At 43.3% G+C, this 16,322-nt stretch overlaps 1 protein-coding gene across 1 annotated transcript in view; it reads left to right on the top strand.

The window, feature by feature from the left end:
- The window catches only part of PSMA8 (proteasome 20S subunit alpha 8), a 491,044-nt gene that overhangs the window by 370,472 nt on the left and 104,250 nt on the right, over positions 1-16,322 (top strand). The window contains exons 5-6 of the mRNA XM_085605732.1: positions 3,384-3,500; positions 3,593-3,655. Of these exons, the coding sequence (XP_085461858.1) occupies positions 3,384-3,500; positions 3,593-3,655 (180 nt within the window). The remainder of the gene's footprint in view (positions 1-3,383; positions 3,501-3,592; positions 3,656-16,322) is intronic.

Here is a 16,322-nt window from a genome sequence, read left to right as displayed (position 1 = left end):
AGATCGTTACCAAAATTGTTGTAAAAGAATTATGGGTAAGCATATTCAGAGTATAAGTAACTTTAATCTGAGTTGCAACGCTAGAGTGGTGCCTTCCTAGCTGTCCAGGGAGCAACTGTCACAGCATACATTCGCCAAATGCCGTGGGGTGAGAGATAGGAAATGTAGTGGTGAATAACGCAGCGAGCCAATACAAAAAGCCAGCTGAAAGAATCAAGCTGGTGGCGGAAGAGGGCTGACCCAAAGACCCGTTTATTAGGTCTCGGCTAGCGAAGGCTGCACTTGCGCAGTCTCGCGTGGCGAGATTTAACGTTTTCTAGTATGGGGTTTGAACTCGCCCCTCTTCTCCATTGGCTGGCTTCCTAAACGGAGGCCAGCCATTGGAGGAGAGGGGCGTCTGTCCATTTAAGCCCCGTCTTTTTCGGATTCGGGGGCGTGTTTTTTGTTTCTTTCTCTCTGGAATGTAAACATTCCAGCCAATGGGAAGAGGAGAGAAAGAAAAACTCCCCCGAATCCGAAAATGACGCTGCGTTTCTCCGAAGCATTTCTGCTTGACCTCAGAGAAACATGGTGGTGTTCATGGCGATTACCTCAACGACTGGCAGCTGGGCTCGCTCGCCGCGGCAGCACCAACTTAGCGACCTACACTCTAGTTCCCATCAATTTTCCGGTGACGTACTTCCCTTGACCCTGAGCTGCACGCAACCCGAGGATCTTGAATGAGGTAGGGTGCACAGAGACACGCGATGTGGGGGTGTTCATTCCCATTAATCACCCTGGAGTGGGAGGTATTCCAGATTTACTGGAGAACATCTTAATCCACTACCAGCTTGGTTTGGTTTCTGAGAGGAGCGGGTGAATGCCAACGGTAACTCACAGGAGTAAAGTCACCCCGAACGTCTCTCACCCTTTACTGTGGGGTTTTCCACTGCATAAGCGTGCACGCGCGCGGCTTGCAAGTTTTCCGGAGCTGCAGCGGTCATGGGGTGGCAGGAGCTCGCCCCGCCTCCCTTGGCAGCGGGCACCTCAGCGGCGGGCAGGAGATGTTCCCTTGGACGGTGGCACGACGCCTGCACCCATGGGAACGTCCTGTTCTGTTCCCGGCTCTGCCTCCGACGCTGAGCTCCAGTAAAAGCCGAGAGCCGCCCGGCTTTATTAACAGCGATCATCAGGGCGGCCATTGTCCCGGCGAGGGGGCTCTCGGGCGCCGGCGCAGTGCCTGCAGGTGTTGGCAGCTGGAATAGTACTCATCCCTAAATGTGCTTTTATGTCGTGTTTTTGCAGTACTATGACTGGCGCACATTGCTTTGTGACCTTTGTGTCTTACATAGCGCTTTCTCGTCATATTCTGCCTCGTGGTGCTTGGTGGGGAGGCCTGGAGGGACGCGGGGAGTGGAAAGGAGGTAACAAGAAAGTAAATTAGGAGAGTAAGGAAAGATTATCTATCTATCTATTTTATAAAGCCCAAAACCATCTGTATTAAAATGCACATACCACTGAATTTACCACTAATGTGTTAAAATGCTTCAGCGCCTTTTCTGGGTAGTAAGCGTTATATGAAAGCAAGTACAATACAGTGTATTTTAATTTAAGGCCCTCTGGTGAGATGGCTGTTGAGATTAGTAGTGTGCACATAGACGTAGGAGCACTCCTGTTTTGCTCCTCCCTGGCGCATGTAAATGCTTCAACACACATGTCTATCCTACTTCTGTAGTAATCCTGTGAGCTATCCCTGGGGGGCTGGGGAGGGAACACCTGTGTATTAGCCCTGGCTGCTGAAACCCCGAGGAATCGGGTTTCTGGATGCTTGAATCGGGAGGCTGGAGACTAGCCTTGAAATCGGTAGTCTCCCTCCTGAATCGGGAGGGTTGGCATGTCTGCGTTTCTCGCATCTTCTGTAGAGATCTCTGCGTCACTGGTATTAGTCAAAGTAGAACAGCTCAGTTGTTCTTGTGCTCAATGCACTTTTTCCAAAGATTTGTGAATATCTGCGGGCTACGGATTTCAATCCTGTAACGCAAATTATGTGGTTGATGCTCCTGCTTATCAAATATTTTATAACCTGCATGGGTAAGCTTTCTGTCCCCGTACGCGTTACCTTATTTTGAAAGCCAAAAACCGACACATACCACTGATATAGAAGTAGGACTACTGTATAAGTAATGTATGCCACTGATTCCACCTGAGCTAAAAGTTCTGCACAGAACTCTCACGACTAAAAGGAACTAAGTTGCCATGACTGGTCATTTGTGATATTAACATGGAGTATGAAATGCAACTTTGCCAGTCAGTCTTCGCCTGACTTAAATTGCTTCTTCGTCAGTGCAGCTAGCTAATCCTGCACAGGTGCAGATGAAAACTAGTTTCGGGTTGTGCTTCGTAAATTCTCTTTAAAAACCAGGACGTTAGGCACTTTTACTAAAATTTGCCAGTTAGAAATTGAAAAACTGGAACGGCCCTGGCAGGTCTCCGATATCTGGTCACAGTATAATTTCTCAGGAATTAATCCACTGACTAAAAAAATGAAAACGTTATTTGCGTGTAACTGCAGTTCTCTGTGTGTGTGTGTGTGGGTGGCTCTATTTGTGTGTGAGTTGCTCTATGTGAATAGCTCTGTGTGGGTGGCTCTGTGTGTGTGGGTTGCTTTGTGTGTGTGGCTCTGTGTGTGTGGCTCTGTGTGTGGGTGCAAATGCAATAGGTCTCGCATTTGAGAGAGATTAAGCTATTGGCATTGTAAATAACAATGCCGTTTATTTAACCCCTTGCCTGCTCATGACGGAACCACTCCGTCATGAGCCACGGGCGCCGTGTGCTCATGACGGAGTGGTTCCGTCATGCTGCGGCCGTTGCGGCCGCTCCGCCCACGCGGCACTGATTCCCCGCCTGTGCGGGCGAATAATGCCAGTGGGCGGAGTCGTGACGGAACCACTCCGTCATGAGCACAGCGAGCCCGTGCCTCATGACGGAGTGGTTCCGTCATGAGAATGGCGGCGCCGCGCTCACCTCGAACCCCCCCAGCGCCGCGGCAAAATTCGTGCCGCGGCGAAGGGGTTAAATGTTTTAAAAACAAAAACATAAACAAAAATAATGCCATGAGCAATGCCAATAGCTCTAACTTTAACAATGCCGAGACCATTGCATTGTAAATGCTTGTCTGTAATATGATCTGTGTATTTAATAATGTGTGTTGTGCATTGAAAGTTTTAGGTTATCATGTGGGTGTCTAGCGATGACATGAGGTGTTTTAGACCGCAAACGCTGTCTGTAACCACCAGGTATAAATGTTAGATTGATTGTGATATGTTATTGTCAGCATTAAATAACATAATTTTATTAGCCAGATATTACAAAGTGTGGATCCATATAGTCGTTTGTTTCTACAGGCAAATGCAATTGGCCGTAGTGCAAAAACTGTCCGCGAGTTTTTGGAAAAGAACTACACAGAAGCCATCGAAAGTGACAGCGACACAATCAAGCTAGCCATCAGAGCTTTACTTGAGGTATGTGGTGTCTACACCCTTCTGTGTTGAATGTACCTGTTGTATCCGTGCCTTTTGCTGAAGTGTAACCTGCTCTAACGCTTGTTCTATAGGTTGTTCAGACAGGTGGTAAAAACATTGAGCTTGCTGTGATAAGAAGAAACCAGCCGCTGAAGGTATGAGAGCGTCATTGAGGTGTTTTATTGTTATGCGTATTTAAAATCCAGCTGAGATCTGTGTCGCGCCCTATAGAACGAGAGCTATGATGGTCTACATCTATATACCATTCAATATAGTATACCGACACTTAGAGGCCATACTTATTCTTTATAGAGAAACCATTTTATAGGGCACTGAAAATAGTCTTTATTTTATATTAATTTTATTACAGCGACATCATTTTAGGCTTGAAACTGCGTCTGTTTCAGCACATTTAACTGTAGCGGTCATAAGAGCACCGATAGTTTCTTACACAGAAGTCTTTTTGTGATTGTCAAGTTATTGAACACACTGACACCTTGTGGCTGGATCAGATATCTACTCAGGCAAATTTCAAATTTGACCATTTTGCTATACAGATTGGAAGAGGCTTCCAAAAACAATTGTAGATTTGTAGCAGCAATGAATAGAAAAAGATTGTCTTTGTAAGAAGAAAAGATATCCAATTAACGAAGGGTACTTTGACAGCTAGTTTAAATGTAAGCTTTAAACCGATCGACAGTAGTAAGGAGTGTTTGCTATTGTACTTGGAACTCTCCCAGGACCTATTCACTGCACAGCATATTTAATTCCCATGAATAATGTATGTGCACAACAGAAATGTATACATGTTATTCAAAATAGTCCTGTCTCACCCACTGTGTTCACCACCATACATGTTAAAATCTGACCCAGTAACCATTTTCCACAGTCCCCAACACTTTTCTCCTACAGACTCTCTCTTTTTAAAAAAAAAAAATAATTTCGTTGCATGCTCCACCCACCATTTAAACAAGGAGTTAATAGTCTCTACAGCAAGAAAGACCTATGGACTTCATCTGTAGCAACGTTCTGTTATTGTCCGTTTCCTTTGTGACCTGTTGGACTTAAAATAATATAACCAAACCCCTCTTGGTCTTTAGGTAACACCCGTCCTAACAAAAGCTGAGCATGCTCATTAGTTCCACGCCCCCTCATCCTTGATACCCTTCCGAATATTGAAGTTTTACTATCTTTGGATAGTTATGTTATGTTAATGAATTTGTAAAGTGTATGGCTGCCCCACCAACGTGGTGTCCCAGCTCTAGTTCCAGGTCATATCACGGAAGGCGAGATGGGGCTGAGGTTTAGTCTGGAAATACTTCTGTCAAAAAAGTAATCCCTTTGGACTCTTTTGTTTATAACATACCCAACATAACTCTCAAAACACTTAAACCATTCATTAGTTAGCACCAAATAGAGACCAAAATCATAATATAAATTCTATAAATATTTTATTCTTAAATCTTTGTAGACTTAATCAAAAAAAAAATTTGTTGTAATAAAAAACACATATATATGTACATTAAAAATATTTCATAGCACAAAACAGGGAGAATACATCAAACTAATAAAAGTCAATTCTCAAAACACAATAGATTATAACAACACTCCAAGTATAGATGCAGATTTTTGTGATGACTTCAAGATAATATTGGATAACACTCTTTCTTTTATACTTATTTGTCCAGATCAAACACTACTTGGGTGCTGTTGTTAACCAAAGCAAGCGACTCGTTTCGGTGGTATAATTGGATTCACCACCTTCTTCAGGCTTCAAGATTTTCACACATTGTCTCCCACCACATATATCAGATAGAAGAGTGTGTATAATGGGATCTCTGTCTCCCTACTGACCGTTTCCTTTTTCATGCGGTCATACAACAATGGATATGAAATCTGGGACATATATTGAATACCCTTATGTATTCTTGATTTTATTTTTCAGGCAGATTTTTGAAGATATGTAACATCAGGGGACTAAGCCTCACTGGTAGTACTTAATTTTTCACTTGGTGTAACTCAAGCCTCAGGAGCTATGACCCTTCAGCAGAGGTTCTTAATACACACTCTTCTATCTGATATATGTGGTGGAAGACAATGTGTGAAAATCTTAAAGCCTGAAGAAGGTGGTGAATCCAATTATACCACCGAAACGCGTTGCTTGCTTTGGTTAACAACAGCACCCAAGTAGTGTTTGATCTGGACAAATAAGTATAAAAGAAAGAGTGTTATCCAATATTATCTTGGTCATCACAAAAATCTGCATCTATACTTGGAGTGTTGTTATAATCTGTTGTGTTTTGAGAATTGACTTTTATTAGTTTGATGTATTCTCCCTGTTTTGTGCTATGAAATATTTTTAATGTACATATATATGTGTTTTTAATTAAAACAAAAAAATGTTTTTGATTAAGTCTACAAAGATTTAAGAATAAAATATTTATAGAATTTATATTATGATTTTGGTCTCTATTTGGTGCTAACTAATGAATGGTTGAAGTGTTTTGAGAGTTATGTTGGTATGTTATAAACAAAAGAGTCCAAATAGGATCCCTCTCTTGTATTTTTTGGATTAGTCCGGAAATAGCCTAGATAGGCGTCTAGAAAACATACAACGAAAATTCCTTAATCAACTTGTGCTCCATCCCATCCACCTGCCTAAAACTATGGGATCTCCTCCCCTTTAAATTCACAATCTGTGCTAGGGCACCCACCTCAGCTTGTAGTGCAGGGATCCTGCATGACTCTGATGAGGAGAAGAAGGATGGACATTATGAAAATTACCTATAAGGAGTCTGGGCATTACTCCGACGTCCACTTATCCTAGTCACAGTCCTTAAAAAGAATATGTTGCAAACATTTAGCGGGTGCTGTACTGAACATATCGCACTAATGTCAGGCGTGGCAACTAACGAGCACCTTTCATGAAAGAAAATGCCAAAAAATGGACTGCAAATTTGAACTAAACCCTATCAGTCAAACAGAAGAAGGCAGCACCTTAGGAAGCCACACTCAGCACAGCAGCCTCAACGAGAGCTGCAGAGAAATACAGACAATAGTGGAGCACAGAAGTGCTGGGAGGAAACCCAGGTGACCGTCTTACAGGTATCAGGCAGAGAAACTCCTTTCTGTTACCTCGAGGAAACCGCAGTACCCCTTGCTTTCTGCCCACGCACAGAAAAGGCCAGCAGGATCCCGGAATCAAAATAAGTCAAAGCAACAAGTAAATGTATTCAGCCACTAGTGGTAGATACTGAAGTATACCTACTATATAACCCAGACCAGAGCATGCAAAGAATGCGTCAATTTTACTAAAAGCCTTGGCTCGGGCAAGATAAGCTCTCATCACTCTTCCAGCATCAACCGTATAAAAATCTAGCCGAGCCAGGCAGAACCCATCAGGAGGCATATGAAGGAGGAAAACATCCTGAGGAACCTGGACATTACTTTGTGTCTAATGGCAGACAAAGGCTGCAAAACGAACCCTCCTTGTGCATGAATCTCAATAAGGCTTCCTGCAAAGAAGACATTCAGTGCGTCAACATTTTACCAAGGCAATCTTTTGTGGTACACTCGCAGGAGACTCGTAGAAGGTGTTAGTATTAAGTTTTGTTAAGAGAGATTACTGTGGTTGGTGTTCCCTATCCAGCCAGTAATTAACTGTCTTTCGGAGGAACACTGCAGAGACAGAGAACCTGAGCACAACAGAATCCTTACATGCCAAACTCACAGATGCTGTGCAAACTTTAAGTGCCAACATCACTTAAACTACAGACGTCGACTTAGCTCTGAAATGCCTAAAAAAGGCCAGATTTGGAAGCGCAAATGTCATTAATACAGCAGACATCAACTAGTGGATGGTCCAACAAGCAAACATTATTGAACACACAAGCCAGCACTAGAGTTGTGTACATGAACTGGTAGGGAGCTGCACGAACAAGTATACGTGTGATGTACAAGAGTCATTCAACAAGCAGACCTCTAGTCCATCAATTAATGAGTGGCACAGTGAATCATCAACATGCAAATGTCTATACATCTTTCAAGATACAACACATCTTCTCCCCTTTACAAAGTAGCTTGATTTTTTCCCCCAAAAAATTAAACCAAGAAAACAAAAATAAATTCATACTACATTACATAATCATGTAAGTACCCACGTGGTCTGCGGAATCTGTGTCCTAGTTATCTCCTCCCTCCCAACATTTGTCCACCATCTCCACTAGTGTTGCTGGAGACAGCACCTTCTCCCCTTTCAATGTGCTCTTGATACCTACATTTTAACTGACATTACTCCTGGCATCGATATGAACATCACTTCCTACATTTCTGCCCTACACTTCACCATAATCCATCAGTATGAAACTGCTAAAACTCTCCACACCTTCCGCACTGGTACCATCTCCTTTCTCATATAATGATACTCTTATCAAATTCTACTGTTCATTGTTCTCCAAAATCACAAACAGATCATGCACTTCTTTCACCTGAAATGGGCCACGAAATTACATTAGCCCACCTCCAATGTGCCCAGACTTTAATTTGACCAGGCTGCCCCCTTACCTTTACTACCCCTTCCACCCTTAGATTCTCCTCCACCTTCGAGAACTTCCTGACCACCAAACAATTTTATCCATGCGCATGACATTTTGGTATTTTCCTTCCACCCTCTCATCATATAAAATGGAACTTTCTTAGTCACATCGCTTTCCGTGGCTCTCTGCGCCCAAACCAGATCACTCAACATGGCCTTCATGTCCCCTTTCTTTTCCACCACCAACACTCTCTTTACCATGCCTTTTTACCCTATCAGCAATACCATTTGCCTCGGTATTGCGCAATGACGTGCATTATGCCACAGAAATTCAAAAATTGCGTCATTTTTCTGATGTCATTTGAGTCCCATTGCCAGTACTCGGTTTCATGGGATATCCTTCCTCTTCAAAAATTTGTCAACACCTTAATAGTGTCGTTGTACTGATCTCTACCTTAAATGTCAAAACCAGCCGTTCGGAATGTTTATCCACCAAGACTAGTGCAAATCTTACCTCAGCAGCAACGCTTATGGGCCCAATGAAGTCTGCACACACTGTATGACACAGTATACCTGGATCCACAATCATCCCCATAACTGACTTCTCCCCTACCTGAAGTCTTTTCTCACCTCCTTACATTCCTTACCTAAACACAAGAGTCCGGGCCACCAGCGGTTTCCGGGGATGACGAGGCTTTCTGACAGTTATAGAAACATTTCTACTCTGCAGATTCGGCAGACGAATTGAGCGCGACTGGATTACCTTGCCGGAGTGAAGCTTTCCCAGTTGACAGCTGAGCACAGCAAGGTGCTTGGGAGCCCTGAGTGAGATGACAAGGTCCAGACTGCCATCAATGCTCCGAAGCTTCACAAATCGCTGGTTCCTGATGGGTTCACTGCCCAATTTTATAAAACCTTTTGCTCCAATCTAGTGCCCCATCTAACAGCCCTGTTGAACTATATGGCTGAGGCCCACATAGTGGCACACTCAATGAGTGAATCATTGATATCTGTTATACTGAAACACGGCAAAGACCCACACTCTTGTAGCTCATATAGGCCTATAGCACTGCTAAATCTAGACGCCATAGTGTACTCTAAGATCCTTGTCACCAGACTAGATGACATTATGCTTGACCTGATCCACCTAGATCAATCCGGCTTTAGCAAAGGCAGACAAACACATGATAACTTACGGAGGGTGGTCCACCTGATTGAAAAATCTACCCAAAAACACATTCCAGCTGTGTTGTTAGCACCAGATGCCGAGAAAGCTTTCAGCCGGTGGACTGGTCCTTCCTTTTTCACACTCTTCGGCGATTTGGCTTTTGTGAACAATTTATAGCTATGGTGCAGGCCAGTTACACCACTCCACAGTCACGGGTTCTGGTCTATGGGGTGGAACCTGATCTCTTTAGCTTGGAGACAGGGACGAGTCAGGGATGCTCTCTTTCTCCACTCCGGTTTGCCCTCAGTATCTAGCCTTTAGCTGCCAAGGTGCTCGTAACTCAGTCCATCCAGGGCCTCCCATTAGAATCAATATAACAGAAAATGTTTTTATTTGCAGATTATGTGTTGTCTCTTACCTGCTACCCCAGATGTCTTTGGCAGCTCTACAAACAGAATTAGCAATCTGTGGAAAAGTAGCAGGATTCTGTCTCAACCAACACAAATCCTTCCTGCTAAATGTGACACTGCCTACCCGTGACATGGGAGCTCTTGTCAGCTCCACTCCCTTTCAGTCGGCCGAAAAAAGCATCACTTTTTGAGGTATCAAAATCACCCCTTGCGTTGCTGATTTATGCTGGACAAATTATCCCCCGCTCTTACAACAAGTAAAGGCAGACTTCAAGAGCTGGGCACCCATGTACTTCTCGTGTCTTGGCCACATTCGTGTGATTCAAAATGTCTGTCTTACCTAAGCTACTCTACCTCTTTCAAGGACTTCCCATCCAGTTAGATCATGACTTTTTACCTGTGCTTCACTCCCTGGTAACCTGATTTATTTGGCAAGACTGCAGGGCCTGACTGCCGTACAAGGTGTTAGGGCTGCTGAAGAATGCTGGGGGGTTGGCACTTTCTGACTTTCATCTCTACTACAAAGCAGAACAGTTAAAAAGGATTTTTGAATGGTCCTTTAGAGAATCTGACAAACACTGGCTCTACATGGATATATCTGGTAGATATATCTGGGATGTAGTGCGAAAACCAAGGGTGGATCGACCCCGTATCACTTACCTTAGTACTCCAACTAAAACAAGTCTTAAAGCGTGGGATGAGGTGAACTGGGCCTCTGAGTGGCTAAGTTTTCCTCCCCTTTTGTCCCTATTCACTTTAATCCAGCTTTTGGCACCTGCCCTTTCACCAGGGCCATTTCACCTCTGGAGGAAGGGGGAGGGGGTGTCTCACTATCTTTGATTTTGTTTCATGGTTGGTAAATACTCACCTTTGAGAACTGTCAGCCCGACTTTGCTCTTCCGAGCATGGAGCGCTATCATTGCATGCAATTGAATCACTGGGTACTTCACCAGGATATAAGGATGGCGGCCACCAGGGAACTTACTCCTATCGAGAGGTTTGCTAGGCAGGCGAGAGACTCCAGAGGTTGGATTTCATTGCTTTACTCCCTACTGATCACTACTATTGCTGCCCCTCGGCCCACCACATCGCCTTTTGGGAGCAGACGCTTGAACAACTAATCCCAGATGGGAAACGGCGCAAACCTTGGTTTCAATCACTCTAGGTATGCGGGAGGCACACTACAAAATACTTAATGAATGGTACCCATACACTGCCAAACTGAAAAAAATCTTTCCGCCCATGTCTTATCTATGCTGGAGAGGTTGTGGGCTCCTTGGGGACTTTCGTCAAATATGATCTGATCGCCTATTTTGATCTAAAATCCTTACCCAAATTAAAGATGTCCTGGGATACCCACTCCAGGAAACCCTGGGATTTGCCCTACTGGGTTTGCGGGATTAGGCCCTTAGGCGTCATAGGCAATACTGTGGTTATGCCTTGAGGCAGCTAAGATAGTACTGGCTGCCTCATGACAGTAGAGGGAGGCACCCTATCTGCCTCAATGGCATGCTAGGCTCTGGCAGGCCATCACTATGGAGCGGATGGCCGACATCCTTCTAGATAATTATAAAGCACTTTGAATACACCCAGGGCTTTGAGGAATTCCTCTCCACAGGCCTCTCGCTCTTTGCATGTCCTACACTTAAATGAGCGCTCCATCTCTTTCAAATTTATGATTAGCGGATGTCGGTGCTTCTCCTCATGGTATTTTGTCTACTGCTCTATTGTTCCCTCCTGCTCCTGTCTCACTCATTTCCCGCTACATAATGTGCCTCTGTACCTAATTTACTCGTACTTTTTGTTTAGGGTTTTAAGGGGGGTGCAGGGTTTATCTTGGTCATAATTATTATTCTATTTTGATGTACAGCTGTATCTCATCTGACTGCAATGTTCAGACAAAGGATACAGTCATATGGCGGAAACTGTGTACAGTATTAGCGATTTAAATGTGTATTAATGGTATCCTCTACAAATATTAATGTCAGAATTTGGATGTATGCCCTGAAAACTCGCTAAAGAAAGCTTGACAAAAAACTCCCATCGGATTTTCCTGTGATTACCACTGGAGATATCCAACTGGACGTTTCAGTAGGTTCAATTACTACCTGGTTAACCATGTCTTCCAACATTCATTTGACCTCTTGCCTAGCAATAACTGGTACTTTTCTCACCTTCTGATGAACAGGTACAGCTTTTGGTCTAACCATAATCTTGTGAATGTGTTTTTAAAGTTTGCCCACTTTGTTAGAGGAAACATCCCTAGCCCACTCTATTTCTAACACGGTTCTATCACTCCCCACCATGACTTGCTCTTGGATTTATAATTATATGCAGCTCATTTTTGATGTTCCCACACAAATATTGAAGGACCGCTTTGAGCAACATCCACTTTTCCATTAACATATCATTCTTGGAACTCAATCCTTGTTGGTATGTACTCAGTTATGTCAATCTTCTCCCTCTGACACCCACCAGGGTCTATAACACCTGGCCACTGTGCTACAAACATTTCCCTTGTGTATGATGGTATTCCGGGACCCCAAATCCACCATGACATGAACCAACCTTCCTTTGATTTTAAATTCAGCCCTTGGTCTACACCGTCTACCTATATTGTCTTGACCATCAAATATGTACAATATTCTGTCCACTTCTCCATCCTCCTCTAGGTTTTCTTGTACTGCGGCCACCTTAAACTTAGCACTGTTTTTGCACATGCAAGCAAAATGACCCTTCGTTTCACATTGTCTATACTCTGCCTATAGCAAAACAATTCTTAAAATCAGCATTGTGAAAACTGCTTCCACATCTTGTGCATATGCTTTCTGTACATTTGAATTTATTTACATTCTTATTCAGTGATATTTTCGTGCTGCTTTTAGCATACCCGCTACCAGTGCTGAGTACTACTGTATCATCTTGTTCAACACAACACAATTCTACCATTACTCTTTTTTTCCATTTCTTTCATGCGGAAGTCTGATTGTTCCACCACTTTCGCTTTTTTGATGGCATCCTTAAGTGAAAGATTCTTTGCTGCTCATAATCTCTCCTGCATTTGTTTTTACTTATACACTGTACAATCAACTGGATGGGGATTATCTCATCCATCATCATACCAAATTGACATTTGACAGATAATTCACGCAACCTAGCACCAAATTCAAGTACCGTTTCGTCCACCCTTTGTGGTTGGGTATAAAATCAATGCCTACACATGACTGTTTGTGTTCTTGGCAAATCATTTGTCTAGTCTTTTCTTTTTCTGTATATACACATCCTCAATTTGATGGCCATCACCCCCCCCCAACAGCAGCCGATAAATACTTAAAACACATGCTGATCCTCTTTGCCTAATGCACTCAACAGTGTTTTTTTCCGTTAAGAGCAAAATTCCCTACCATCTAAAGCCTCTAAGTAATTTTCAAAAAATATCCACCCGCTCTTCCCATTCACTGGGTAGATTTCCCGGGTGAGTTAAGAACACTGGGGGTGGTTTTATTGCAGATGAATCCATAATGAGACCTGCACCTGCAAACACAAAACTAATTAGGCAAGCACGCCGTAAGTACCTAAAAAGACAGCACATTTTGGCAGTCCTATTTCTGTGAAGCACCTGTGAAAGAAACTTAATTAAAACCAGTGCCCTTTAAATACATTACACTTGTTCACTACAGCATTTCATAGTCCTCTTTCTATGCTGGTGACCCTCCTTGCCCTTCTTCAGTCTCCGTTGCTCTTTCCAGATGACGTAGACATGACTGACAGCAGATATCTGAATCACAAATGCCGTGGATGCTCCCTGAATCACTTATGCCGTTACTGCCGTCCCGCCTCCAACACTTCCACCCTTAGCTGTGGCTGCTACCAAGAGTCACGCCGTACAAAACCCCTTCGACTTTGCCGCCTCAGCCCTTGTAATCTCAAGCTCTGCCCAGATTCGCCCAGACTCGAATGCTATAGTAGTTGTTGCCGTGACTCGTGCCACCTCGAGCTCTGTGCCCACGAACTCTGCTATTCCTGTTTGGGTGAGTCAGCGTGTGCAGATACACTGCATGCACATTGCACACCCCCTTCTGATGCCTGCGATAGTGCTACGGGGTGCCCCCACAGTTAACAAATTATCCACCCTGGTGTGAAATACGCTGTCAATTGAAGCGCCACTCCAGTAGTACATTGAATTACACCCTCCTTTCGCTTCTGCCCGTAGCAAGCGCAAGTTTAGGCACCTTTACTTTGTACAAGTGATCTAAAGTAGGCGAGTCGACAACCCCGTTTTCTCCATGTAACATGCGATGGCGCTAGGCCGGTTAATCACCATGACAGTCTTCCAATCTAAACTGTTAAGTGCAAATGCAGTGGGTCCCCACACCAACAGTGGTTACATGTAGTCATCTCTCTTCTGGCTGGAACTCGTCGCCAATTTTGTGGTACACTTGCAGGAGGTTCGTAGAAGGTTTCAGTTTTAAGATTTATTCAAAGAAGTGACTGCTGTTGGTACTCCCTCTCCAGCCAGTAAATAACGGTCTCTCGAAGAACACTGCTGAGTCATAGAACCTGAGCATTACAGAATTATTGCGTGACAAAACGTTCTGCCTATATATGTTTAAACACTATGAATCCCAGGGTGTCATGCTTAATCATAGGGGTCTTCCTGTCCCTCTACGGGGCGGGGCGTGCTGCGACAAATTAATATATGGGAGCACTGTTGTTTGTGAAGGAATAGGCTATGTGTAGGCTATGTGCTTTGTGATAGTGAGAGTGGTAAGGTAAGTGAATGATTACAATTTTTTTAAAAAAATTCTCTGGCTAGTGGAAAAACCAAATTTATTCAATTCCCTGGCTGAGAATGTTAAAAATGGAGGGGTTGTGTAGGGGGTGTACCTTAATCTGATACTCCCTACTGGGTCAACATGTTTCGTAAGCAGTCCCCACTGCTTTACTCATCAGGACCTAAATATGTCCCTACAACACTTCAAAAATAAATAAATTGTATGCCTATTGCTCAAAATCAAGACCTCCAAAATTTATTCTGCAAGTTTGGAGAAGGTAATGAAGGGTGCAATGACCTCTATCATTTTGGTCATTGCACCCTTCATTACCTTTCATTCACTTACCCTACCACTCTCACTATCACAAAGCACATAGCCTACACATAGCCTATTCCTTCACAAACAACAGTGCTCCCATATAGTCATTGGTCGCAGCACGCCTCGCCTCGTAGAGGGACGGGAAGACCCCTATGATGAAGCATGACACCATGGGATTCATAGTGTGTGAGGGGTATTTTAAAAGCACTTAGTGCCTTCCCATGACATCTCATGGAGCACTTCTTTATTCACTGAAAATTGCAATTAAAAAAAATAATAATAATAATTCTCACTACTACAGGGTAGAATCACATTGTTTATAAAGAGCTTGACAGGAGGAAGGTTCTACCGATAATCCTCTTAACTCCCTCCTTTGTTAATTTTTTCTTATGTATATATGTTTAAAGACGCAGCTCCTAAATAAGGAACTTTAACAGGTGAGAACCTAAAAAAAAACTTCCTCTTAGGGTCCAAAATAAGTACCTCAAAAGCCTAGGAACTACCAAAGGCAAATCACAAGATGGGGCCACTCCCCAAATTTTTCTATTTGAGGCTACGTCCACCGTCTTCCACTAAAAATATCTCCTAGCTTTGCATTCTGACCCAGATCCTGTAGGCACAAAAGAATAGCAAGGACATGACCTTTATGGATTCCATTCTTTGTGGCTCATAAGCAGATAAGGATATCAATCACATGAGGGCTGAAGCTGATGCACTGCAATCTGTGGAAGCACAAAGACCGTCACAATAGGTGTACTGTTGAACCCTTCAATAAACTTTAAGATCTGGAGCTTAAAGGCTATTGGAAGGGTCAAGAGTATTCCCAGCTGCAAGAGTGAATGACTGTTCCAAGGATCTCAGAAGCAGCATTAGCAGAAAAGGCAATTTTATTAAAGGCAAAAAGCTTCCAGAGAAGGTGGGTCCAGACAATCTTCCATAGCAGTGGGAAAGGGTACTTTCAATGCACGGACACTTTTGCTTTGGCAGGTCATTGCAGAACCTGCGAAGACAGAAATATTCAGTCACTTTCTATTGTGGCAGAAGATAGTAAGACAAAAGGGTGGTCATTTGTTTTGGTTCACTGCATCCATTTTTCTTGATTACACCATTTTTTCATACATGTATACATTTGTTGCTGCTGCACCGAAGTATTGCATCTGAAAGATGTGACTGATCCGGTGTTCTTAGACCATTTTGCCTTATTTCCTTTTCGTATTTGTCAGTAACAACATCGATGTAAAAGCTAAATATTTTAAAAATAGGATAATGAAATACACTTTTAGGCCTGTTTGTTCCAAAATGTACTTCACTCCACACCAGCTTACTTTGAGAGGGCCATACTCTCCAAGCTTGCATACACTGTATATAGTGTGATAGATACGTAAATTAGTTCCTGGAGTTCGTTTAGTTTGATTTTCGGTCTTAACTTGATAACCATATGTTCGAGGCATGTGAGCTGTCGATCATATGCTTTGCCTACTCCTGTCACCTAGTGTTGGTCCGGATGTTTGCATTTGTTTTTCTTCGAAGAAGTCTTTCCAGTCATGAGGTAGGCGACTCCTCCTTTCGGTGGTAGTGCGCATCGGCATAGACTCCATAGTTAGTTTTTTCTGCCAT

The sequence above is a fragment of the Triturus cristatus genome, chromosome 5_1 (assembly GCF_964204655.1).
Source record: "Triturus cristatus chromosome 5_1, aTriCri1.1, whole genome shotgun sequence".
Classification (NCBI taxonomy): domain Eukaryota; kingdom Metazoa; phylum Chordata; class Amphibia; order Caudata; family Salamandridae; genus Triturus; species Triturus cristatus.
This window is presented reverse-complemented; position numbering and strand designations above follow the sequence as displayed.